Genomic DNA, 25,779 nt, shown 5'->3' with positions numbered 1-25,779 from the left:
ACCACTTTCACCATTGGCATCGTGGGAAATTGCCTCTCTATACTAAGGAAAGTCCATGTGCACGGAACAGGAGGACATCTGCCCTCGCGCTCTGACAGGTGTGAAATCCTTCTATGTGTTAATTACTCACTGTCTCTGGCAAAGTGGCAGGAGCTCACAGAACCTTCATGGCCTCGCATCAGAGTCACACAGGCTCCGCAGTTTCGAAACTCCCCTGTATGGACATTCCAGATTTTTAAGGTTTTATCCCAAGAGCTTGTACACAGGAAATGGCCACTGAAGGTGAAACAGCAGTTAGAGATCGCACTGGAATGTGCCCTGAAACACAGATGGAAGCGTGCACACATCAGCACTACACGCCTGGAGGATCTGAGGACGCACCTGAGGGGAGGGGCATTGGAGCTGCTCCCCGGTGACCTAATGGACCTCATTCCTTTGATCGCTGCCTACCGTGGCCCAGATCTTAATTGCTCTAGGTCACAATATTCCAGGACTTCTCAATCATGGCGATACTGACATTTTGTGCTGGGTAGCTCTCTGTGACAGGGGGTTGTCCTGCACATTGTAGGATACCTAGCACCATCCCTGGACTCTACCCACTAGATGCCCTACACCCAACCTGTGACAACTAAAAGTGTCTCCAGACGTCGGCAAATTGTCCACTGGGGGAGAAAATTGCGCCTGGTTGAGAACCACTGCACCACTTAGAGCTATCTGAGACTTGAGGAGAAGAGCATCTGAAAATCTGTTAGTGGTGGTTAACAGAAGAACAGCCCTTCAGGTTTGGGTCACACTTATCAGGTGGGTTTCTCCAGCCCACCCTCCACTTCTTTTCTCCAAGACATGGAGGCTTGGCTCCTCTCCCTGGTCCTCCTCCCCCACCCCTCTCCTACTACTTCCTCCTTCCCTTCCCAACTACTCTATCTTTTTTCTCTCCCTCTCTCCTCATTTGTCTTCAGTATCATTAGAGCATATTTTAACATTGTGCGTTTAATTAATAAAGTTTTGAGTTATCCATTCTCAATTTTTATATGTCCTTTTTAAAAAGGGGGGGGGGGGATCTGTCAGACTTTTGCTGTTTTTGTTGTCTTTGTGATCTTTTGTGTTGTATTTTCCCCATGAATCTCACCTTCTGTTACAAACAGTTTTCAAGAGAACCTGTAAACATAAACAAGCATCTCTGAGCAGCCTGGATTATAAAATCCAGGAAAGCTTGGACAAAACTGTTTTCTAGAGCTCAGGTCAGAGTTTTGGACTGTATTTCAGTTCTTTGTAATGCACAGACTGAGTAAGATCAAAGGAGAAGAAATATCAACTCCTTAGAGGTGTCCAGGGTAAAACGTTCCAAATCCCTGTGGCTGTCAGGCTAAGAATCAACCCAGCATATACTGGAGATGGATTAAAAAGCCTTCCCCAGGGGCGCCTGGGTGGCGCAGTCGGTTAAGCGTCCGACTTCAGCCAGGTCACGATCTCGCGGTCCGTGAGTTCAAGCCCCGCGTCAGGCTCTGGGCTGATGGCTCAGAGCCTGGAGCCTGTTTCCGATTCTGTGTCTCCCTCTCTCTCTGCCCCTCCCCCGTTCATGCTCTGTCTCTCTCTGTCCCAAAAAAAAATAAATAAACGTTGAAAAAAAAAAAAAAAAAAAAAGCCTTCCCCACAATCCAGACACTGTTGTTGGGATTTAAACCAAGGCTATCTCTATTTTCCAGGATGGGGCTCTCATTTCCAATAAATTCCACTTCTCATAAAAGATCGTTGCACTTTGGGGCCCCTGGATGGCTCAGTCATTGAGCTCACTCGTTGAGCGTCCGACTTCAGCTCAGGTCATGAACTTAGGGTTCGTGAGTTCGAGCCCCGCATCGGGCTCTGTACTGACAGCTCGGAGCCTGGAGCCTGCTTCGGATTCTGTGTCTCCCTCTCCCTCTGTTCCTCCCCTGCTCGCACTCTGTCTCTCTGCCTCTCAAAAATAAATAAAGATTAAAAAATTTAAAAAAAGAAAAGATCATTGCACTTAGTACAAAAGTTTGGGGAAAGTGCTTGTATCGCACTTGTTTCTGGACAAGATGGAATCAATGCACTTCTTCCTATTCCTTCTGCTAAGTACACCTAACAATCTGGCATTTGTAAAGCAAACGGAAGACTAGGAAAGATGGAGACAAGGAGGCAGACCAGCATGACATCTTGGGACCCAAGAATGACATATATATCCTATATATGAATGACATATTCATATATCCTGGACTGAATACTGGAAAAGCTTGTAACCCAAAAAACAATGGGGACCATTAAAAGGACCTCGAGAAAAGTCTGTTCTCCATAGCCAAAGGGATAGCCTAGCTAGACAGAAAACTTTTAGGCACTACCCACCTTCCTCTAGCCAAACATTCAGGATTTTATGATCCAGACTACCCAGAGATGCGCGCTTATGTTTATGCATCTCATCCCCACCCCTCTCAGCAAGGGCCCAAAAGGACCTTGACTGCAACACTTTCCAGACTGTACTAAGGTGGCCTGCTAGAACAAGATTCTAAGACTGAGAGTTTCCTAATATAATTAATACACAACAAAACATTGTGTACACAAAATGTACACAACACAACAGAAATCACTCATCATACTAAGAGCCAGAAAAATCTCCCTGTGCGTGAGAAGATTAATCAACAGATTCTCAACACTGAGATGACACAGATATTACAATTATCTGACAAGTATTTTTAAGCAGCCACCATAACAATGCTGTGATGGACAATTATGATCATGCTCAAAACAAATGAAAAGATGGAAAGCCTCAGCAAAGAAATAGAAGATGTGACAAAGAACCAAATGAAAATTTGAGAACTGAAAAATATGATAACCAAAATTAAATCAGTGAAAAAGACAGAGAAAAGAATAAGTGAATATGAAAACAGACAATATAAATTAACCAGTTCAAAAAATAATTGACAGAAAAAAAAACAGCCTGAGGGACCTGTGGGACTATAACAAAAGATCTAAAATTTGTGTCCTTGGAGTCCCAGAGGGAAAGGAGAAAACAGTAGCGCTGAAAAAGTAATCAAAGAGACTATGTCTGGGGGAACTTGGGTGGCTCAGTCAGTTAAGTATCCAACTCTTGATTTTGGCTCAGGTCATGATTTCAAGGTTCGTAGGTTCAAACCCTGTATTGGGCTCTGTGCTGACAGTGTGGAGCCTGCTTAGGACTCTCTCTCTCTCTCTCTCTCTCTTCCCCTCCCTTGTGCTCTTTCTCTCAAACATACATACATACATACATACATAAAAATAAATAAATAAGTAAATAAAAACATTTTAAAAAAGAGATTATGTCTGAAATTTTACCAATTTGGCAAAAGACATAAATCTTCAGATTCAAAAAGCTAAGTGAAACTCAAGTGGGATGAACCCCAAAAAATCTACACCCTGACACATCATAATTAAACTTCTAGTGCAAACCTTGATCTAGGGGTCCTGAGTTCGAGCCCCACACTGGGAGTAGGGATTACTTTAAAAATATTGAATTAAAAGGGCACCTGGGTGTCTCAGTCAGTTAAGTGTCCAACTCTTGATTTCAGTTCAAGTCATGATTTCACCTTGCAGAGCCTTCTTGAAATACTCTCTCTCTCTCTCTCATCCCCTTCTCCCTTTCAAAATAATAAACTTTAAAAATTAAACTAAATAAACACATCATTAAACTTCTGAAAACTTAAGACAAAGAAAAAAATCTTGAAAGCAGCAAGAGAGAAATGGCATCTTATCTATAGGAGAAAAACAATTTGAATGGCAGTGGATTCTTCATCAGAAACCATGAAGATCAGAAGAAAGTGACATGACAGATTTCAAATAAACGGGGAAAAAAATGTCAACCCTGATTTTTATATCCAGCAAAAATATCCTTTAAGAATGAAAGGGGAATCAAGACATTTTCAGATTAAGGAGAACTAAGATAATTTGTTGCCCTCAGAAGTATTCTAAAAGAATACCTGAAAGGAATTTTTTTTAAACAGAAAGGAAATGGGGAAAGAAGGAAACTTGGACCATCAGAAAGGAGGACAGAACATGGTAGGCAAAAGTATGGGTAAATACAATAGACTGTTCTTCTCTCTGGAGTTTTCTTAATTATGTTTGACATTTGAAGCCAAAAAAATATCACTTATTTATACTTACGCCCTGTAAGTTTCCAAATAGGTTGAGACTGAATTTTTAAAATCCTTTAGCAAGACCAGCTAAGATAATTTGCAGGACCCAGTGCATGATTAAAATGCAAGGTCCCAGTTCCTCCAAAAGCTATAGATAGTATTACCATATGATCCAGAAAGTCCACTCCTAGGTATATAGCCAAAAGAACTGAAAGCAGGGACTTGAACAGATATCCATCTGCTAATGTTCATGACAGCACTATTCACAATAGCCAAAAGATAGAAGCAACTCAAGTGTCCCTCGACAGAGGAACAGATAAACAAGGTGTGGTACATACAAATAATGAAATATCGTTCTGTCGTGAAAAAGGAATGAAGTTCTAATACACGCTACATGGGTGAATTTTACAAACAGGATGCTACATGAAAGAAGCCAGACACAAAAGGTCAAGTAATGTATGATTGCATTTGTATGGAACATCCAATACAGACAGATTCACAGAGCAGAAAGTAGAATACAGGTTGCCAGGGGCTGGGGTTGGAGGGAGTGGGGAATTATGGTTTAACGGACACGGGGATCCTGTTTGGGTAATGAAAGGTAATGAAAGACAGTGGGGATGGTTGCACAATATTGTAAATGTAATGAATGCCAGTGATTAACTTTAAATGGTTAAAATGAAAATTTTACTTTATGTGTAGTTTACCACAACTTAAAAGATAACAATGCGATAGCCTCCAACCACTGTTCACTTGAAATGGGTGAATTCTCTGCTGTGTGAATTCTATCTCAGTGAAGCTGTCAAGAGAGAAAGACAGGCAGGAAGGAAGGAAAGGGAAAAGTGATGGCTTCTGGGGAAACTGAATGGTTACAAGACAGGTAGGAGAGATTTTTCACTATATATCCTTTTGTTCCTTTTAAATTTTGTACTGTGTTGCATATTTTACATCTTCAAAAAGTAAATTACATATTTTTGAAATAAAAACATGCAAGGTCCCTTGTTCAAAAACTAAGAATTTAAGGACGTTGACAGCAGAGCATTAAATCAAGTGTGGGGCCCTCTGTGGGGCCCTGTGTAACTTCAGAGGCTGAAGCCCTGTCACCTGTCACAAGAATCTTTGCCTTTATATTTTCTTGCTAAAAACTATTTCCAAAAAAAAAAATCATACATTTGGGTTGGTCAAAAATACCAGTAGGGTGCCTGGGTGGCTCAGTCAGCTAAGCGTCCAACTTTAGCTCAGGTCATGATCTCACAGTCCATGAGTTTGAGCCCCACGTTGGGCTCTGTGCTGACAGCTCAGAGCCTGGAGCCTGCTTCGGATTCTGTCTCTCTCTCTCTCTTTCTCTCTCTCTCACTCTCTCTCTCTCTCTCTCTCTCTCTGCCCCTCCCTCACTCACACTCTGTCTCTCACTCTCAAAATGAATAAATATTTTTTTTAATTTAAAAAAATTTTAATACCAATAGAGGGGTGTCTGGGTGGTTCAGCAGGGTAAGCATCTGACTCTTGGTTTTAGTTCAACTCATGATCTCACAGTTCGCAGGTTCAAGCCCCGCATCAGGCTCTGGGGTAACAGCATGGAGCCTGCTTAGGATTCTCTCTCTCCCTCTCTCTCTGCTCCTTCCCTGCTCTGTCTCTCTCTCTGTCTCTCTCTCGCTCGCTCTCTCTCTCCCTTTCTCTTGAAATAAGTAAACCTAAAAAAATACCAATAAACATTTTGCTTGTTTCCCTTTCCACCTCCATGGGGAAAACAGAACGGCGTGGACTATGACACTTGCCCATAGCTGGAACTGCGGCCACCTCTGCTCTCTGCACCCCATCCCCCACTGGGCTAAGGAGGCTTCCACAGCACCCCCACCCAGGTTTCCATGAGAGTCACTGTCAGTAACAGCACGTGTTGAGCACCCATCGTGTGACCTGAGCTAAGGATCTCACTCAGATGTCACCTCTGCTCGGTCTGCAGGTGAGGAAACTAAGGTCCAAGGTCACACAGGATATGAACCTGCACACTCTTTTTTTTTTAATTTTTTAATGTTTTTATTCATTTTTGAGAGACAGAGAGAGACAGCACTAGCACAGGAGGGGCAGAGAGAGACAAGAATCTGAAGCAGGCTACAGGCTCTGAGCTGTCAGCACAAAGCCCAACGTGGCGCTTGAACCCATGAACCATGAGATCATGACCTGAGCCAAAGCTGGACGCTTAACCGACTGAGCCATCCAGACATCCCTGAACCTGCACACTCTTGACCCCTTGCCAGACGCCCATGGGACAGCCTGGCCCAGTCCAGCAAGGCTCCTGATTGAGCAGAGCAGACAGGGTGACAGGGCACATACACATTCTGGGATCCTGACTCCAGGGCCTGTTGGAGAGGACTGGCCCCCCGCCTGGTGGTGGCCACCTGACAGGTAACCCTTGCAGTCCTGGATTATCAGATCTTCCCATTTCACAGGAGACACTGGAAATTCACATTTAGGAGGGAGGTGGGGAGGCTCTGCACAATGTTTTCCAGCGTTGGCTCACATGGAAACAAACGCACCTGAGGCCTGTCCCTGCCCAGAAGCCACAGCTAGTGGTGTCTCCCCGCCCACCTCCCTCCTTTACTTTCTCCATCTCCAGCCTCCTCTGAGCACCTGTGACCAAGCTGGGGATGCCCCATGTGGATGCCAGCTCACAGCTGAAGGTGTGCGGGCCAAATCCAGGAGGGTCTGAACGGGGACTCCAGCCCACCTCTCTGCTGCAGGATGGGGCCCCCCCTCACTTGGTGATGGTGAGCAGCGTGGCTTGGGATGTAATATCCCAGATCTTGATGCTTTTGTCCAATGAGACGGAAGCCACCTTCTGGCTGTCGGGGTCAAAGCAGCATGCCGTGAGAGACCGGCTGTGATGATCTGAGGCACAGGGAAAGCGACTCATCACCTGACATTCCACATTCCAGGCCACGAGTTCCACGTGGCCCAGAAGCTCACACTACTCCCCCAGACTGAGACAGTACTACAGAAACATGAATCCCAGTTTCACAAGGGACTCCTCACTTGCACAGACATTTCCCAGGCGCCTACTGTGTGCCAGGCTGAGAAGAAGAAGCACGAACAGAGCTCCCGGTCTGATGGAGAGACGCCCTGTGCAACCCACAGGTGTCAGGGGCCACGAGTGGTCATGGTTCCTGGCCAACAGATGGCTGGCCCAGCCCTGACAGGTCGAGGAGGGGCGCTAAAAGTTAGCAGGGGAAACAGAATAGGAAGAGGGCTCCCAGCAGAAGGAACACGTGCACAGGCCTGGAGGTTGGACAGAGCGTGGAAAAGTGTGGGGTGCAACTAGAACCTGGAGGGGGAGGACGGGTAGAGTATGAGGGGACACAGGAGAGGGGAGGGGCAAGCCATGGGGCCGTGCACACGCCACAGATCTATGCTGATAAACATAAACACAAGGTGCACATGGGAAGTAGGACTGGGATGTGCACACACACATGCCCACACACACTCACAGAGGTCGGGAAGGCCACCCAGTAACATGTTGTTCATAATAGACACCCCCGCGGAGGAGACAGGACACACAGAGCAGCCTTGTGCTTTCTACTTTACATAGTTACCAAATGTTTTACAACGATTGCATATTTTTTAATGTTTTATTTTGAGATAACCGTCAACTTGCATGCCCTTGTGAGGAATAACACTGAGAGAGCCTATGTGCCTGTCACCCAGTTTCCCCCAAGAGAAACACCTTGCATAATTATCATACAGTATCACAACCAGAAAATTGACATCTGATGATTATTATCTTTATTTATATATATGTATTTTTTTAAGTTTATTTTGAGAGAGAGAGCACAGGGGAGAGGGAGTGAGAGACAGAGAGAGAGAGAACCCCAAGCAGGCTCCGTGCTGTCAGCCCCATGCCAGTCTCAGGGCTTGATCCCACAAAGTGTGAGATCACGACCTGAGCCGAAATCAATCGACTGAGCCTTCCAGGTGCCTCTTTCATCTTTATATTTTAAAAATACATATAAAAATACTATAAAGGCTGAGCCTCCGCTCAGTAAAAGATTGGGCTTTAAACGTCTGCATGACATTGGAACAGAACACTTTTTCATTTATTACAAACGGGGTTAATCATAAAAGCCTTAACCGATGATGGTTTTAGCTGCTGATGTTCTATCAATGAGTGTCTATCTGTAACGATGCCGCTCATTACAGCTTCACCAAATAAGGCAATCAAAAGTCACTGTCAGTTAGTGACAAGCAGCTGTTACCATCGCAGACAGAACAGAGCAGGGAGCCCATGCAAACTCACTTTTGATGTGTGACACAGTGGTGGCGTTTTCCGCATCTGTTATACAGATTCCGCGATCCACGTCCAAGGCTGAGACCACGTATTTGCCATCAGGAGAAAGCTTACAGGAGGCTATGAAGGTTTCATGGTTGATCTTCCACTGAATAGGGCAACAATCAAAAGGTTGTTCTCTTTCTAGCCCAGCTGTCCAGTAGAACTTTCTGTGATGACAGAAATGTTCCATCTAGGCACTATCCAATATGCTAGCCTCTGGCCACATGTGGCCGTTGAGTACTTGTAATGGGCTAGTGCAGGTAAGGAACTGAATTTTTAAGTTCGTTTAGTTTTAACTAATTAAATTAATAAATGCAATTCATTAAGCTGTCTCCAGGACAGATGGACAAGGACAGGTAGAGCGGCTAGTGGAACTGGCAGCAAGGTTCTAGTAATGACCAACTTCACTCCTGTTCAGTTTGGTAAACAAGTGTTTATTAAGTATCTGCCGTGTGCCCAGCACTGTGGACAAGACACTGCAGCCCAGTCCCTTGGGCATCTCACAATCCCTTGGGACAGGCTGGCACCAAACCCCAAGAAGCGGACACTGAGCTGCTCCGCATTCTAGGAAAGGAGGATCTCTCTGTAGGTTATAAATTATGGTATTGCCATTGTGACAGCTTTAAAATATGCCCGCAAATCCTTTGACAGTCCTCCCTCCAAAAGGTGCAGCCTAATTCCCTACCCCTTGTGTATGGGCTGGACTTGGTGACTCACTTCTAATGAATAGAATATTGCAGAAGTGACAGCATGTGACTAGGTCATAAAAGAAACCATAGCTCCCTCCTTGCTCTCTCTTGGATCACTTACTCTGAGGGAGTAAACTCAAGCAGCCCTAGGGAGACACCCAAGTGGAGAGCAACTGAGGGCTCCTGCCAAAAGCCATGTGGGAGCACCATCTTGGAAGATGAGCCCCAGTTGAGCCTTCAGATGACCTTAACCCCAGATGACATCTTAACTGTGACCTCATAAGAAACTTGAACCAGAGGTGCCTGGGTGGCTCAGTCGGTTAAGCGTCTGACTCTTGGTTTTGGCTCAGGTCATGATCTCATGGTTCATGAGTTGGAGCCCCACATTGGGCTCTGTGCTGACAGCATGGAGCCTGCCTGGGATTCTCTCTCTCCCTCCCTCTCTGCCCCTCCTCTGCTCTCTCTGTCTCTCAAAATAAATAAACTTAAAAGAATTTTTTTTTTTAAATAAGAAACTTGAACCAGAACCACCCAGCTAAGTGGCTCCTAGATTTCTGACTGTCAGAAACCACGAGATAATAAGTGTTTGTTGTTTCAAGCTGTTAAGTTTTGGCCTAATTTGTCAAGCGGTGGTGGATAACTAATTCAGCTCTGTAGTTGGCAAGTGGCATGGATCATTGTGCAACAAAAATAAATAAAAGTACTGTAAAGAAATTTAAAGAAGAAAAAGAAAAGCATCTCAAATAGAAAAACTGGCTAGAGACAAGAGCAGGAAATTTACAAGAGAAGAAATAAACATTTGGAAAAATGCTCAAAGTCAGGAGTAATCAATGTTCGTCTCATTTTTCATCTACCCAAACTGGCTAAAAAAATTTTTTTTAAATCATGATATCTGGCATGAAGAAGGTGAGCTCTCTTCCAGTGCCTCGGATATGAGTTGGCACAGATGTCTAGATGACAATTTTTAAAACGCCATGTTTCTATATCAAATTAGCAGTCAAATCCAGCTCTATTTCCTTAAAAATATTGGATCCTAGGTATCAAAAGTTATATGCAAAGTTTCCTCACTGTAGCATTGTTCATGATAGGGAAACGTGAAAACAGCCCCAGTGTCCCATAACGGGATGGTGAAACACAGTCTGACTTATCCATACCACGGAATCCATGCATCTATTATGAAGGATGACATTGTTATATACTTACTTACCCATTTGTTTTTAAGTGGTGAAAAAAAAAAGTCAAGATCCAGAAGTATGCACAGGATCATGCCATGTTGTTAACAGAACATACTTGCCTGTGTTCATATGGAAATGTACGCAGACACAGGAAAAGAGACGCCAAGTTATTAACTATCACCTCTGGGGTTTTTACAGTGAAATAAACTGATCTTTGCACTAAGAAGAAAAGAAGAGCAAAGGAGAGCATTCAGGAGCTCCCTTGGGCAGGGCCAGGGCTGCCTGGGCACCAGACAGAGGGAGAGGGAGTCTCAGGCTGGTTTGGATGGATGGATGGATGGTGGCCCCTCCAAGACGGGGAGAGGACCCTCCCCTGGACACTCGTGCTTTGACCACGTGGCCTTTGTCCCATGGCCTCAGCTCTGCTTCCCGCCCCATCAAATCCCAACACCCCGCAGAGGAGGGTCTCTTTCCCTGTGCAGTTCCCTCAGCCTTGAATTCGATGGTCCTTCCTCCCTGACTGCAAGCGACCCTTGCTTCTTTTGGGTATCCAAACTCTTCCCATCCTTCCAGCAAAAGCACGAAGAAGCTTTCCTTCCCCGACACCCACCCGCCATCATCTGGTGTCCCTGAGACAACCCTCCTTTTCTGAAAGACTGCTTTCCCTTCCCACCCCAGGCCCAGCCCAAGGCCCCCAAAGCCCAGTCAAGACCCCACGCTGCCGCGCTGTGCGGGGCACACTCACCAGCAGCTTGCCTGTCTCAAGGTCCCAAGCCCTCACTGCTTTGTCATAGGACGCTGCAATAATTCTGCCAAGAAAATGACCCAGACAGTTATGGCTACAGGTTCTATGGAAAAAAAAAAAAAAAACCTGGAAATTTCTTCATAGAAAATTTCTATAACTTAGGACCAAGGTTGCAAGTAATACCTGAATCTTTCTCGAGACACTCCCGGCCCCCTCCATGAGCCTCACTGAAAACAGACAGATCCTAACACCGAGGCATTACCGCATGCCCTTCCTGAATCCCTCAGCCACCCAGATGTGTTCTTTCATATTTAGGGCATTAAAGGGACCGTGTCTTCTCTTCTGGGAATGACTGTCTTCTTCTGAGGGGATACCTACGGCTCACACGGACCCACTGTTTCCTTCTCTGCTCACGTCTTATTACAGGAAAACACTTTGACAGCTCACTTTGTTCTGAAATGTTCTTTTTTACACCTAGTAAAAATAACATAGCTGTACCTTTGTACATAATAATATACATGTATCTTTCTTCCGTTGCATGCTTCCGTGGTAATCCGTGTCCCCCATATCACGTAATGTTCCAATACTAGTTTTTACTAGTTTTGTAACTGCTGGATAAAAATAAATCTAGGGGCAGCCTGGGCGGCTCAGTTGGCTCAGTGTCTGACTTTGGCTCAGGTCATGATCTCACAGCTCGTGAGGTCGGGCCCCGTATCGGGCTCTCTGCTACCTGCATGGAGCCTGCTTTGGTTCCTGCCTCCCTCCCACTCTGCCCCTCCCGAGCTGTGATTCCTCTCTGTCTCAAAAATAAATAAAAACATCAAAAAAAAATTTTAAGTAAATCTATTTTAAAGCAAACCCCTTGTTTTAAAGGCCCATTTCACCTGCTCATGAGGGGCTTAAGCAAATGTCTCCCAGAGGCTCTTGTGTGCACGCGGCTGCCTCCGAGCTGGGCAGTGCACTTCTGCCTGCCTCCGTTTCCCCTGTGAGATGCTGCCTGGGCCTCAATGGCCAGTGACCCCTCGCAGCGTCCACAGCCCATGGGTGTAACTACGGGAAGAGAATGTAGACTGGCTTTGTCTTAGCCACAATACTTGTTGTCTTTTTAGCGCTTTGAATTTGCAAAGAGTTGTCACATCCCCTTGACTCTTAGAGCGAAACATGGAAACCGTGGGGACATATATGGGAGAACGGGAGTGTATTTGCCCATAAAACAGAAAGTCGTCCCTGGCCTGCCTCCTCACTCCTCCTGACCCGTGCAAGACGAGGGAAAGGTCACCTTTTGCTGTCAGCCGTCACGCTGCACTCTAAAACAGGAGCATTGGGCCTGTGCTCAAAATCCCGAATGACTGAGCCATCCACAGCATCCTCAAATCAACAGGAGAGAGGGAGAGAGAGGTCACTGAGTCGTTGGTGCAAGTCGTGAACTGAGCTCAAGGGCAGCCCGAGCTCGTCTAAACGGCAAAGTATGAGAACCTGTGGTCTTATGTCCCTCACCTTGCTCAAGAGGGCAAAAGGACTTCCCAGCCTCTTCCCCAGAGCAGCAAGGACACCCTGCCACCCACAGTATCCCTGGGAAACTCCCCCTCAACTGCACAGGCACCAGACGGCAACGGGCCACTCTGGGGACAGAGCTGCAGACAATTTTCTCCAACGCTACTGGCCGAAGAGGCTTTGCAGAATCCGCAAGACCTTTCAAGAACTTTTTAGAAGTTCACACCCTTTGACCCGGCAATTCTTCTAGTCAGAACTGTGGTCACAAGGACTTAAGCGTGAAAGGGTTCACCACGTGGGTGAGAGGGGAGGCTGAACACACGGGGTACCGGTCACCGTCACCTCCGGGGAGCGGCTAAGACCAATCCCAGCATGCCAGCAGTGGGGTGCCAGCAACTGTTAGCATGTCGACGGTTAATAACTAGAGAATAGGGGCGCCCGGGTGGCTCAGTTGGCTGAACGTCCAACTTCAGCTCAGGTCATGATCTCGTGGCTCGTGAGTTCGAGCCCTGCATCGGGGCTCTCTAATGTCAGTGTAGAGCCTGTTTCAGATCCTCTGTCCCCCTCTCTTTGCCCTCCCCCACTGTGCTCTCTCTCTCTCCCTCAAAAATAAATAAACATTAAAAAAAAAAAATAACTACAGGGGCACCTGGGTGGCTCAGTCAGTTAAGCATCCGACTTCAGCTCAGGTCATGATCTTGCTGCTCATGGGTTCGAGCCTCGCATCCGACTCTGTGCTCACACATCAGAGCCTGGAGCCTGTTTTGGATTCTGTGTCTCCCTCTCTCTCTGCCCCTCCCCCGCTCATGCTCTGTCTCTCTCTCTCTCTCTCAAAAATAAATAAACATTTAAAATTTTTTTAAAAAATAACTAGAGAATATGATGAGAACAAAGCCAGGTAAAAACTAGATAACATGAGGGGAATAAAACAGGGTGCCGAAGTGAAAAGTGCCCATTATGGCAGAGATGAAATATTTTCAGTAAGAAATGTGCCAACATGGGAATGCAAGCTGTTGCAGCCACTCTGGAAAACAGTATGGAGGCTCCTCAAAAAACCAAAAATAGAACTACCCTACGACCCAGCAATTGCACTAGTAGGCATTTATCCAAGGGATACAGATGTGCTGTTTTGAAGGGACACATGCACCCCCATGTTTATAGCAGCACTATCAACAATAGACAAAGTATGGAAAGAGCCCAAATGTCCATCGATGGATGAATGGATAAAGAAAATGTGGTATATATATACAATGGAGTATTACTCGGCAATCAAAATGAATGTAATCTTGCCATTTGCAACTACGTGGATGAACTAGAGGGTATTATGCTAAGTGAAGTTAGTCAGAGAAAGACAAAAATCATATGACTTCACTCATATGAGGACTTTAAGAGACAAAACAGATGAACATAAGGGAAAGGAAACAAAAACAATATAAAAACAGAGAGGGGGACAAAACATAGGAGACTCTTAAATATGGAGGACAAACAGAGGGTTACTGGAGGGGTTGTGGGAGGGGGGATGGGCTAAATGGGTAGAGGGCACTAAGGAATCTACTCCTGAAATCATTGTTGCACTATATGCTAACTAATTTGCATGTAAATTTTAAAAACTAAAAAATAAAATTAAAAAAAAAAAAAGAAAGATGCCAACAGATTTTCAGGATAAGCAGGGGTGGAAAGTCCCCTTGAAAAACAGGTTACTGGTAAGATAATGAATTCCTAGAAAGGTCTTGAGTTGCTAGGTGAAAATATGATGCACGGTTCAGGAGCTTCAGGTCAACCAGGGCAGGCCTGTGACAATACTTCCTGATATGTAGAAACCACTTTGCATGAAGAGCCCAAGTCATGCTGGGGCAGGGGAGAGGGGGGCAAAGGACCCTGTGTCAGGGGTCCCCAAGACCACCCCCAGGTTCAGTGATCCTCCAGGATTCACAGGGCTCCACAAATAGTCATATCCACGCTAAGATTACAGCAAAGGACACAAAGCAAAATCAGCAAAGGGACAGGGCCATGGGGTGAAGTCCAGAGAGAACCAGACACAAGCTTCCAAGAGTCTCTCCCAGTGGATCACACAGGACATGCTTAATTCCTCCAGCAACCAGTTGTAACAGCACGTGTGACGTGTTGTCTATCGGGGAGGTGTGCCTGAGTCTTGGGGCCCAGGGTTTTGGGGGGATTCTCTGGCATACACCAAATCCAGACCCCAGAAGCAAAGCAAGTGCTCAGCATAAACCACATGGCTTGCACCAACAGGGGTTTATGGGTACAGTGAGCCCTCTTTGACACTTGGGGGAAGTTTCACGATCATAGGATACCATTTACCAGTCTGGCTCCCAGATGCCGGCCAAGCCAGCCTCACCAGCAGTCTCAGACCTGCTATGTGAACTCTTTTCTGCACAGACCCAGACCCTCAACCCCTGTTCCAAACAGTGGGCTTGTGTTTGGGTAACCCAGCAGGCCCTAATCAGAGGCAGGAAGAGACACCAGGAATCCAAAGAGGAACACACCAGGACAGGACACACCCAGGCTGCAGCCCCCCTGGCAGGTGCATTGCTCTGGCACAAACACAGAACTAAGCAAATGATCACAGTGGGGCCTGGGACTGCAGTTTGCGCAGCGCCCCCGGTCAGCTAAGGGCAGCACCGGAACGAACCAGTGTCCATGGGTTCCATGTGCAACTTCAGCATTCAGTAGTGACACCTTATGGCCAAGAGGAGGAACGACTACAGGCCGATAACCCTCTTGGAAAATGTGAAGGGAATCCTTTGGCAAGAGATCTATAGCAAACAAGCCAGATTTTGTTAGTGAATTCCAAAGACGGTGGGAAAGTCTCTGTTTTGTACTGAATGTTTCTTGAAATGAATGGGCCATTGGTCAGGGCCATGGGAAGGAAATAATTGAAAGCTCCCTCTTCACCTAGCATTTGGAAGCAGGAACCCCTCTGTGGACTCAGATAATTCAAGGCAGGGATACTGGTCAGACTTCAAATGGATGGGAAAGAATGGGCACCAAGAAATAGTTGTAAAAATAAGGCAAATGTGATAATATCCGTAGCCCAAGTTTATTGTGGTTATGTGAATAGCATTTCTTTATGGTCTCAATTTCATAAACATGCATATATGTGTGTGAACAAGAAAAAAAAATAGACATATACTCCTCCAACATTTTCACAGCAATTAACTCCAGAGTCGTGAAATGATGGCTCTCGCTTCTTCTTTGTACCATGAAAAAAACCACCAAAGCTGTTATCTCTTAATGACTAGAAAGAGGTGTGCCCATACACTAGAGGGATGTCACGTGCAGGATAGAGAGTGATTTCATCCCCACTTCTTCTTACAGGTGTGGACTTTCCAAATTATTCACAATGGTCCACAGTGAGGGTGAAGGGAGCTTTCAAAAGATTAAATCAGATGTTTGGGTTCTGGGCGGAGCCGAGAGGAGGGATGGGAGATGGGAGGTGACGGGAGTGGGAAGAGAAAGGAGAAGCAAGGGGACATTTTGGCCAAGATACTGCAATGGGAGAAGGCAGTGTGCGGGGCAATGGCTGAGTCATCTACCCCAGGGAGGGTTCGAGAATGTCAGCTGTGCAGGGGCAGGGACAGCCACAGGAGGAGGCAGCCAAAGGGCAAAGATGAGGAAAAGAGAACCAGGAGGAGGAAAGAGGGCTTCTTGGAGGAGGTGTCAAATGGCGCAGCCAAGACAGACAACTGGCGACTGAGGGGGAAGAAAGGAGGGAGGGCAGCGACCTGGAGAAAGTGGCAGAAACCGGCAAGGCCGTGAGCGAGGCTGGTATCAGGACACTCGGACAGGCCGAAGTGACGGCATCCTAGATACAGCAGCATGGACTAGGCAGCCAGGCCACTGTGGGGAACCAGAGACATCTCAGTGGGTGGTCTTTAATCTTGGGGCAAGAGAAACAGGCATATTTCCTCTTTCAGAGACAAGAGATTTTTGGCCCAAATAGACAGAAACTCCTGTGACTCCCTCCACTGGTGCCGAAGGCGAGAAGAAAGTGGCGAAGATGTGCAGCTGGCCAAGCAGGAGGCACACCTGGAAAGCTGCCCTCTTGCTCCCCTGGGTGATGACAACGAGCAGAGCCCCCTCGCCATCTCACCTCAGATGGTTGAGAAGCGGTTTGAGGCTCTCAGAGGAACCAGTTTTCCCAGGAAGAGATTTGGGGCTGGGAGAGTGGATTTTCTAAGGGCCAGAGTAGAGGTGAGGAGTGGATGTCTGCTGGGGCCAGGAATTGGCAGGGCAGGCCCCAGGGTAGCCCCCACATGCAGCTGGACCTGGAAAGTTTCAAGGAGGCCCCGGAGGTCATGTAACCACCCAGGGTCACAGAGCTGAACCATTTGGACAATGCCCAAACCCTCCTGCCTAATCTGCCTGGCCTTGGTGCCCACTGATGACACAGAAGGTGACATCTGTGGTCATCTGGAGGGTGAGGGGCTATCTTCCACCTGATTACCCAGGCCAGAACCCAGGAACCAGCCCAGACTTACTTCTGTCCCCTCCCACCCCTGAAGCCAGAGGAGACGGCAAAACTCAGAACGGACTGTCCTCCCCCATGGGCCAAGCCCCAGCCACACAGTCATCTGTGGCCTGGTTCCAATGGCCATTGTCATCTCCCATTCCTGCTCCCTCATCAACCCCCCGTGATGGGCCAGCAGTGCCCCCAGACAGCCCTCCCAGGGTCACTGGCTATGCGCAGAGGCTTTGGAAGAGTTCTCAGTGCCACGTCTCCGCAACCTCACATGACCGTCACGCCCCTGCTTCCTGAACCTTGGGGCACTGATCCGTGCTCCAGCCTGCCCCTTCCAACCACCGCTCATGGACAGGTCCCAGGCCTGGCCACTTTTCTGTCCTCTGAGACCACCTAAGCCTGGCCATACCATCTCTATGGATGAAAGTGAATTTTCCAAATGAGAAGGAGACCCAAAGAGATGTCACAGCTCAGAGATCTCAGGCGAGCCCTAGGCACTGCTGGGACCATCCCACAATAGGTGGGGAGTTCCAGCACAGTGGCCCCTGCCCCCTGCTCCTCCTGCTTCCAAATCAACAGGCTGACTACAATAAACTCATCTCTCTCCACTGGCTTGACACTAGGGCGGAACCCTCACTTTGCTTCTTTTTCTTGCATTTTGCGCAGAAAGTTCTTTCCAAATCTTTGGGATCCTTGAGTGTCTGGGAACTCAGTATTGGTGATCTCTCCACAAGATATGGGAAAGCTTATGGGATATTTTCATCCCACCTAATGCCGGGCCACCTACCCACAGCTTCACAGTGCAGTCATAGGAGCCACTGAGGAGCTTTGTGTCATCCACACAGAAGTTACAGGAACTCACAATGTGACTGTGTCCCTTCATAATTTTAAATGGGATCTGAAAAAAGGATAGATTGAATGAGTTCAGCAAGTTACAAGATACGAGATCAACATCAAAGAGTCAATTGTTTTTCTATACACTCACAGTGAACAATCTGGGGGGGGAAAAACCCTAAGAAAAGAAATTCTTTTTAAAAAAATTTATGTTCAGGTTAGTTAACATACAGTGTAGTCTTGGCTTCAGAAGTAGAACCCCATGATTCATCTCTTTTTTTTTTTTTAATTTTTTTTTTCAACGTTTATTTATTTTTGGGACAGAGAGAGACAGAGCATGAACGGGGGAGGGGCAGAGAGAGGGAGACACAGAATCGGAAACAGGCTCCAGGCTCCGAGCCATCAGCCCAGAGCCCGACGCGGGGCTCGAACTCACGGACCGCGAGATCGTGACCTGGCTGAAGTTGGACGCTTAACCGACTGCGCCACCCAGGCGCCCCCATCTCTTACATATAATACCCAGTGTTCACCTCAAAAAGTGCCCTCCTTAATTCCCATCACCCATTTAACCCACCCCACTCCAGGAATCCTGTTTGTTCTCTGTATTTACGAGTCTCTTATGGTTTGCCTCCATCTCTGTTTTTCATTCCCTTCCTCTATGTTCATCTGTTGAGTTTCTCGAATTCCACATGAGTGAAACCATAGCATAGCTGTCTTTCTCTGACTGACCTATTTCGCTTAGCATAACACCCTCCAGTTCCATCCACATTGTTGCAAATGACAAGATTTCATTCTTTCTCATCACCAAGTAGTATTGCATTGTATATATGTACCACATCTTCTTTATCCATTCATCATTCAGTGGACATTTGGGCTCTTTCCATAATTTGGCTATTGTTGATAGCACTGCTATAAACATTGGGGTACACGTGCCCCTTCAAATAAGCATTTTTATATTCTTTGGATAAGTTCCTAGTAGTGTAATTGCTAGGTCATAGGGTAGTTCTATTTTTAATTTTTTGAGGAACCTCCATACTGCAGAAAAAAATCCATTTATAAAGACATCAAAACAGGAATAAATTTAACAAAAAAGTATAAAACTTATACTTTGAAAATCACAAAGCATTATTGAAAAAGTCCTAGCAGACCCAAATACATGGAAAAGCATCCCATATTCATGGATTAGCTATTAGCTTACTATTGTTATAAAACTTATACTTTGAAAATCACAAAGAATTGTTGAAAGAAATCAGAGCAGACCCAAATACATGAAAAATCATTCTACACTCATGGATTAGCTGTTAGCTGTCTATTGTTAAGATGAAAATACCTTCCAAGATGATCTACAGATTCAGCACTATGCTGTAAAAATTCCAGCTGAATTTTTTTTCCAAAATTCACAAGCTGATCCTCAAACTTATATGGAAACTCAAGCAAAGCAAAACAGCCTAAATAATCTTGAAAAAGAACAAAGCTTGAGTACTCACAATTCCCACTTTAAAAACTCAGTGCCTACAAAAAGTGACCGTTATCAAGACACTGTAGAACTGACATAACAACAGACATATAGGTCGATAGAACTGAACTGAGAACCCAGAAATAATCCCTCATATTTTAGGTCAATTGCTTCCTCAACAAGAGTGCTAAATAATTAAAAATGGAAAGACTGGTTTTTTCAACAGATCATGCAGACACAAATAACATCCACCTGCAAAAGAACAAAGTTGGACCATTGCCTCACGCCATATATAAAAATGAACTCAAAATAGATCAGAGTTCTAAATGTGAGAACTAAAGCCACAGGCTCTTAGAAAAAAACATAGTTGCACATCTTCCGAACTTGCATTAGGCAGTGGTTCTTTAGCTACAATACCACAAGCACAGGCAGCAGCAACAATGACAAGGTAAAGTGGACATTATCAAAATTAAAAATTCTTGCGCTTCAAAGGACACCATCAGGAAGGCGAAAAAACCAATCCACGCGATGGAAATCATACAAATCATATATCAGATAAGGGACTTATCTGATACATAATACATAAAGAACCCTTAAAACTCAACAATAAAAACACAAACAACCCAATTTAAAAATAGGCAGAAGATCTGAATAGGCATTTCTCCAAAGAAGATATGTCAATGAGCTCCAGTACATGGGAATGTGCTCAAAAATCAGGTAATAACAAGTGTTGGCAAGAATGTGGAGAACTCTGAACTCTCACACATGGCTGGCGGGGATGTATAATGGTGCGCTCCTTTGGAATATAGTTCAGTAACTCTTTAAAAAGTTAAAACATATGCGTTGGGGCACCCAACAGGCTCAGTCGGCTAGGCGTCTGACTCTTGATTTCGGCTCAGGTCATGATCTCATGGTCAATGAGTTCGAGCCCTGCCTCGGGTTCTGTGCTGACAGCTCAGAGGCTGGAGCCTGCTTCCAATTCTGTGTCTCCCTCTCTCTCTGCCCCTCCCCCACTTGCGCTCGGTCTCTCGTAAAAATAAACATTTAAAAAAAAAGAAAGAAAACGTATGCCCACACAAATAGTTGAACACGAGTACTCACAGCAGTATCATTCATAATGATAAAAAAATGGACATAATTCGAATATCCATCCACTGATGAACAGATACAATGAGGCATGTTCACATAATGAAATATTACTAGGCAATCCAAAAGGAATGAAGACTTCTCATTTCTGGTCTGCCATGTAATAAGCTGGGAAGCCACCACGTCATCCTCACAACAAATTAAAGCCCAAGCAAACTGAAAAATCAACAACCCTTCCTACATTCCTCAGACAAGTGAGGTCACAGAGCGGACTGCTGCTCCCAAAACTGGACAGACAGAGGCCAATACAAAGAATCCCAAGTTACAGAGCAGAAATCCAAGGGCAGCAACCTCCATGGAAACGAGTCCCAGGACAGGGAAACCTGACTTATAACTGACAAATTGCTGGAGACTCCGAGTGGACAACTTAGAGAGTTGAAAACTCCAGGGGGACCCAGTGGTGAGGGACCCTCACATCTATGTTAGTAAATATCTCCCCTAGCACCTGGTCCTCACAATGACTATAAGAGAAAAATCCCCTCGTGCTTCTGGCTGGGGGAGGAGGGGAAAGGAATCATATTGAAATATTCCACAGCATTTTGTTCTTCTCAACAAGCTCTGCTTGTCAGGAGAAACTACTTAACCAGAGCCTGACCTACTGGGATTTTATCAGAGCCGCACGGACCTGGGGAAAGGGAAGTCCCCAACCTCGACCAGCTCTAGTCTTCCACATGGGAGAAGGCAAACACCCAACGGGCCCCTCTAGCCATCCAACCCCACCTCACTAAGGGTGGAGGGCGGGGAGGGGTGCAGACTGAAAAACACGTGTGAAGTTCACGTGTGAAGTTCAAAGTGGGCACAGGCCCACTACAAGACTGAGACCTAGTCATAGGACTGAGACTTCTCCCCCTCTCCCGACACCTTAGCATCACACCACTATAGACTTCTTTTCATCTATTCCTTTTACCCAGTACATCATGTCTGGCTATCAAGAAAAAAAAAAAAGTATAATCCTACAAGGCAGCAAACAAAGCTTGAAGAGACAGCACAAGCATAACAACACAACCAGACCCAGATATGAGGAGGATGTTGGAATTATCAGACTGGGAATTTAAAACACCTGTGGTTAATGTGCTGAGGGCTCTAATGAACGTAGTGGATGGTACACAGTGTAAGCAAAGAGATGGAAATTCAAAGAAAGAACCAAAAAGAAATGTTACAGATTCAAAAACACTGTAACAGATGAAGAATGTCTTTGATGTGTTCATTATCAGACTAGACATGGCTGAGGAAAGAATCTCTGAGCTTGAGGATATATCAATAGAAACCTCCAAATCTGAAAAGCAAACAGAAAACAAACAAACAAAAAAAGACGTAAAGAAACAGAACAGAATATCAAGGAACCATGGGACAACTACGAAGCTGTAATATATGCATAACGAAAATACCAGAAAGCGAAGAGAGAAAGGAAGAGAAATGTTTGAAAAAACAATGATTGAGAATTTCCCCAAAATTAATTTCAAATGCCAGACCACAGATCCAGGAAACTCCAAGAACACCAAACAGGATAAATGCAAAATAATAATAATAATAATAATAATAATAATAATAATAATAATAATAAATCTACACCTAGGTATATCATTTTAAAGCTATAGAAAATCAAAGATAAAAGGAAAATCCCAAAAGAAGCTAGAGGAAAACAATGCCTTGCCTGTAAAGGAGCAAAGATAAGAATTACATCCAACTTCTTAGAAACCATGTGAGCAAGAAGAGACTAAAGTGAAATATTTAAGGTATTAGGAGGGAAAAAAACCCACCAACCTAGAAATTTGTATCCTGCAAAATTATCCTTCCAAAGTGAAGGACAAATACTTTCTCAGACAAACAAAAATTGAGGAAACTTTTTACCAGTAGACCTGCCTTGAAAGATGTGTTAAAAGTTCTTTTCTTAAAATTTTTTTAATGTTTATTTATATTTGAGAGAGAGAGAAAGACAGTGCGCGAGCAGGGGAGGAGCAAAGAGAAAGACGGAGACAGAATCTGAAGCAGACTCCAGGCTCCGAGCTGTCAGCACAGAGCCCAACACTGGGCTCAGACTCATGAGCCGCGAGATCATGACCTGAGCCAAAGTCAGACACTCAACCAGCTGAGCCACCCAGGCACCCCAAAATGTTAAAACTTCTTTAGAGAGAAGAAAATGATATAGGTCAGAAACTCGGATCTACATAAAGCAAGGAGAGCACCGAACAAGGAAAAAGGTAAAATAAAAACCTTGTTCTTATTCTTAATTGATCTAACAGATAACAGCTTGTTCAAAATAATAACAGTAAGAACGTATTATATAGAATACCTTATATATATTATATATTATAATAGCAACAATATATATTATATAATTAACATATAACTATAATTATGCAATATTATATATTATATATAATGAATGACAGCAATGATACAATGGACATGAGGGAGGGATTAGAAATATTTTGTTATTTTAAATTACTGATGCTACCCATGAAGTGGTATAGTGTTATTTGAAATTGAACTTGGATTAACTGTAAATGTATATCACAAATTCTTGGGCAACCACTAAAAAAAGCAACAACAACAAAAAAGAGATACATCTGACATGCTAAGAAAGGAGAGAAAATGGAATCACATAGAATGCTCAACTAAAACCACAAAAGGTGGGGTACCTGGCTGGCTCAGTCAGTAGAGCATGTGACTCTTGAGCTTGGGGTTGTGAGTTTGAGCTCCACATTGGGTGTAGAGATTAATTAAAAATAAAATCTTTAAACAACACACACACACACACACACACACACACACACACACACACAAAGGTAGAAGAGTGGAAGACAAAAATAGGAACAAAAACCAGGGGCAATAAATAGAAAACAATAACAAATATTGTAGGTATTAATCCAAGTATATCAATAATCACTTGGATTATCACTATCAATACACCAATTAAAAGACAGAGATTATCAGAGTGGATGAAAAAACAGGACCCAACAATATGCTGTCTACAAGAAACCTACTTCAGTGCTTGCTTCAGCAACACATATACTAAAATTGGAAAGATACAGAGAAGATTAGCATGGCCCCTGGGCAAGGATGACATGCAAATTCGTGAAGCATTCCATATTTTTACACCATTCACATAAATAAACTCAAAATGGATAGGACCTGAATGTGAGACAGGAAACCATCAAAACCCTAGAGGAGAAAGCAGGAAAAAAACCTCTCTGACCTCAGCCGCAGCAATTTCTTACTTGACACATCCCCAAAGGCAAGGGAATTAAAAGCAAAAATGAACTATTGGGACTTCATCAAGATAAAAAGCTTCTGCACTGCAAAGGAAACAACAAAACTAAAAGGCAACCAACGGAATGGGAAAAGATATTTGCAAATGACATATCGGACAAAGGGCTAGTATCCAAAATCTATAAAGAGCTCACCAAACTCCACACCCGAAAAACAAATAATCCAGTGAAGAAATGGGCAGAAAACATGAATAGACACTTCTCCAAAGAAGACATCCAGATGGCCAACAGGCACATGAGCTCAATGTCGCTCATCAGGGAAATACAAATCAAAACCACACTCAGATACCATCTCATGCCAGTTAGAGTGGCTAAAATGAACAAATTAGGAGACTATAGATGCTGGCGAGGATGTGGAGAAACGGGAACCCTCTGGCACTGTTGGTAGGAATGCAAACTGGTGCAGCTGCTCTGGAAAACAGTGTGGAGGTTCCTCAAAAAATTAAAAATAGATCTACCCTATGACCCAGCAAGAGCACTGCTAGGAATTTACCCAAGAGATACAGGAGTGCTGATGCATAGGGGCACTTGTACCCCAATGTTTATAGCAGCACTTTCAACAACAGCCAAATAATGGAAAGAGCCTAAATGTCCATCAGCTGACGAATGGATAAAGAAGATGTGGTTTATATATACAATGGAATACTACTTGGCAATGAGAAAGAATGAAATCTGGCCTTTTGTAGCAATGTGGATGGAACTGGAGAGTGTTATGCTAAGTGAAATAAGTCAGGCAGAGAAAGACAGATACCATATGTTTTCACTCCTACGTAGATCCTGAGAAACTTAACAGAAACCATGGGGGAGGGGAAGGAAAAAAAATGGTTAGAGAGGGAGGGAGCCAAAACATAAGAGACTCTTAAAAACTGAGAACAAACTGAGGGTGGATGGGGGGTGGGAGGGAGGGGAGGGTGGGTGAGGGGTATTGAGGAGGGCACCTGTTGGGATGAGTACTGGGTGTTGTATGTAAACCAACTTGACAATAAATTTCATATTAAAAAAAAGAAAGAAACCTACTTCAGATATAAAGACAAATACAGATTAAAAGTAAATGGATGGAGGAAAATAGACCACACTAACACTAATCAAAAGAAAGCAAAAGTAACTACATTACTTTCAGACGGAGCAGACTTCATAGTGAGGAAAAGTTATCAGGGATAAAAAGAGGCATTGCATAATAAAGGGGTCAATTCTCCAAGAAGATACAGTAATCCTTAGCATGTATGTGCCTAACACCAGAGCATCAAACTATGTGAGGCAAAAGCTATAAAATTGCAAAGAGAAACAGATGAGTCCACTATCATACTTGGAGACTTCACCGCTGACTCAGAAAGGAACAGATCCAGCAGGCAGAAAACGAACAAGGACATAATGGAACTCAACGCAACCACCAGTCAACTGGATATAATGGAGATCTACAGATGACTTCATCCAACAACAGCAGGATAGACATTCCTCTCAGCTTCATAAGAAACATTTACCAAGGTAGACCACATTCTAGGCCATAAAACACACTTTAACAAATTAAAAAAAAAAAACAGAAATCACACAATGTCTGCTCTCAGAACACAATGGAATTAAATTGGAAATAAATAACAGAAAGATGATTGAAAATACCAAAATACATGGAGACTAAACAACACACTTCTAAATAACACATGGGCCAAAGAAGAAACCTCAAGAGAGGTTTTTAAATATTTTAAGCCAAACAAAATTAAAACATGACTTGTCAAAATTTGTGGGATGCAGTGAAAGAAGAACTTAGAGGGATATTTATAACGTTGAATGCACATATTAAAAAAGAAGAAAGATCTAAAATCAATCATCTAAACCTGCACCTTAGGAAAACAGAAAAAGCAGAGCAAATTAAATCCAAAGTAAGCAGAAGAAAAGAAACAATAAGAATTAGAGCATAAATCAATGAAATCAAAAGCAGCAAACTGATAAAAATCAATGAACCCAAAAACTGTTCTTTAAAAAAGATAAGCCTCTAGCCAGGCTGACCAAGAAAAAAAAAGAGAGATAACACAATACGAA

The 25,779-nt window shown here is 44.3% G+C and overlaps 1 protein-coding gene and 1 non-coding gene across 2 annotated transcripts in view; one reads left to right on the top strand and one right to left on the bottom strand.

The window, feature by feature from the left end:
* The window catches only part of WDR88 (WD repeat domain 88), a 44,626-nt gene that overhangs the window by 11,269 nt on the left and 7,578 nt on the right, over positions 1–25,779 (bottom strand). Inside the window, exons 2-7 of the mRNA XM_030299666.1 lie at positions 17,822–17,932; positions 12,337–12,425; positions 11,058–11,121; positions 8,416–8,554; positions 6,884–7,013; positions 131–318 (exon numbers count right to left, since the gene is read on the bottom strand). Of these exons, the coding sequence (XP_030155526.1) occupies positions 131–318; positions 6,884–7,013; positions 8,416–8,554; positions 11,058–11,121; positions 12,337–12,425; positions 17,822–17,932 (721 nt within the window). The remainder of the gene's footprint in view (positions 1–130; positions 319–6,883; positions 7,014–8,415; positions 8,555–11,057; positions 11,122–12,336; positions 12,426–17,821; positions 17,933–25,779) is intronic.
* LOC115503610 lies at positions 23,462–23,568 on the top strand. Its single transcript, XR_003965445.1, has one exon. It is a non-coding gene; the product is annotated as a U6 spliceosomal RNA (small nuclear RNA).

The sequence above is a fragment of the Lynx canadensis genome, chromosome E2 (genome assembly GCF_007474595.2).
Source record: "Lynx canadensis isolate LIC74 chromosome E2, mLynCan4.pri.v2, whole genome shotgun sequence".
NCBI classification, from domain to species: Eukaryota; Metazoa; Chordata; class Mammalia; order Carnivora; family Felidae; genus Lynx; species Lynx canadensis.
Note: the sequence above shows the minus strand (reverse complement) of the source record. Positions and strands in the feature narration are given on the sequence as shown.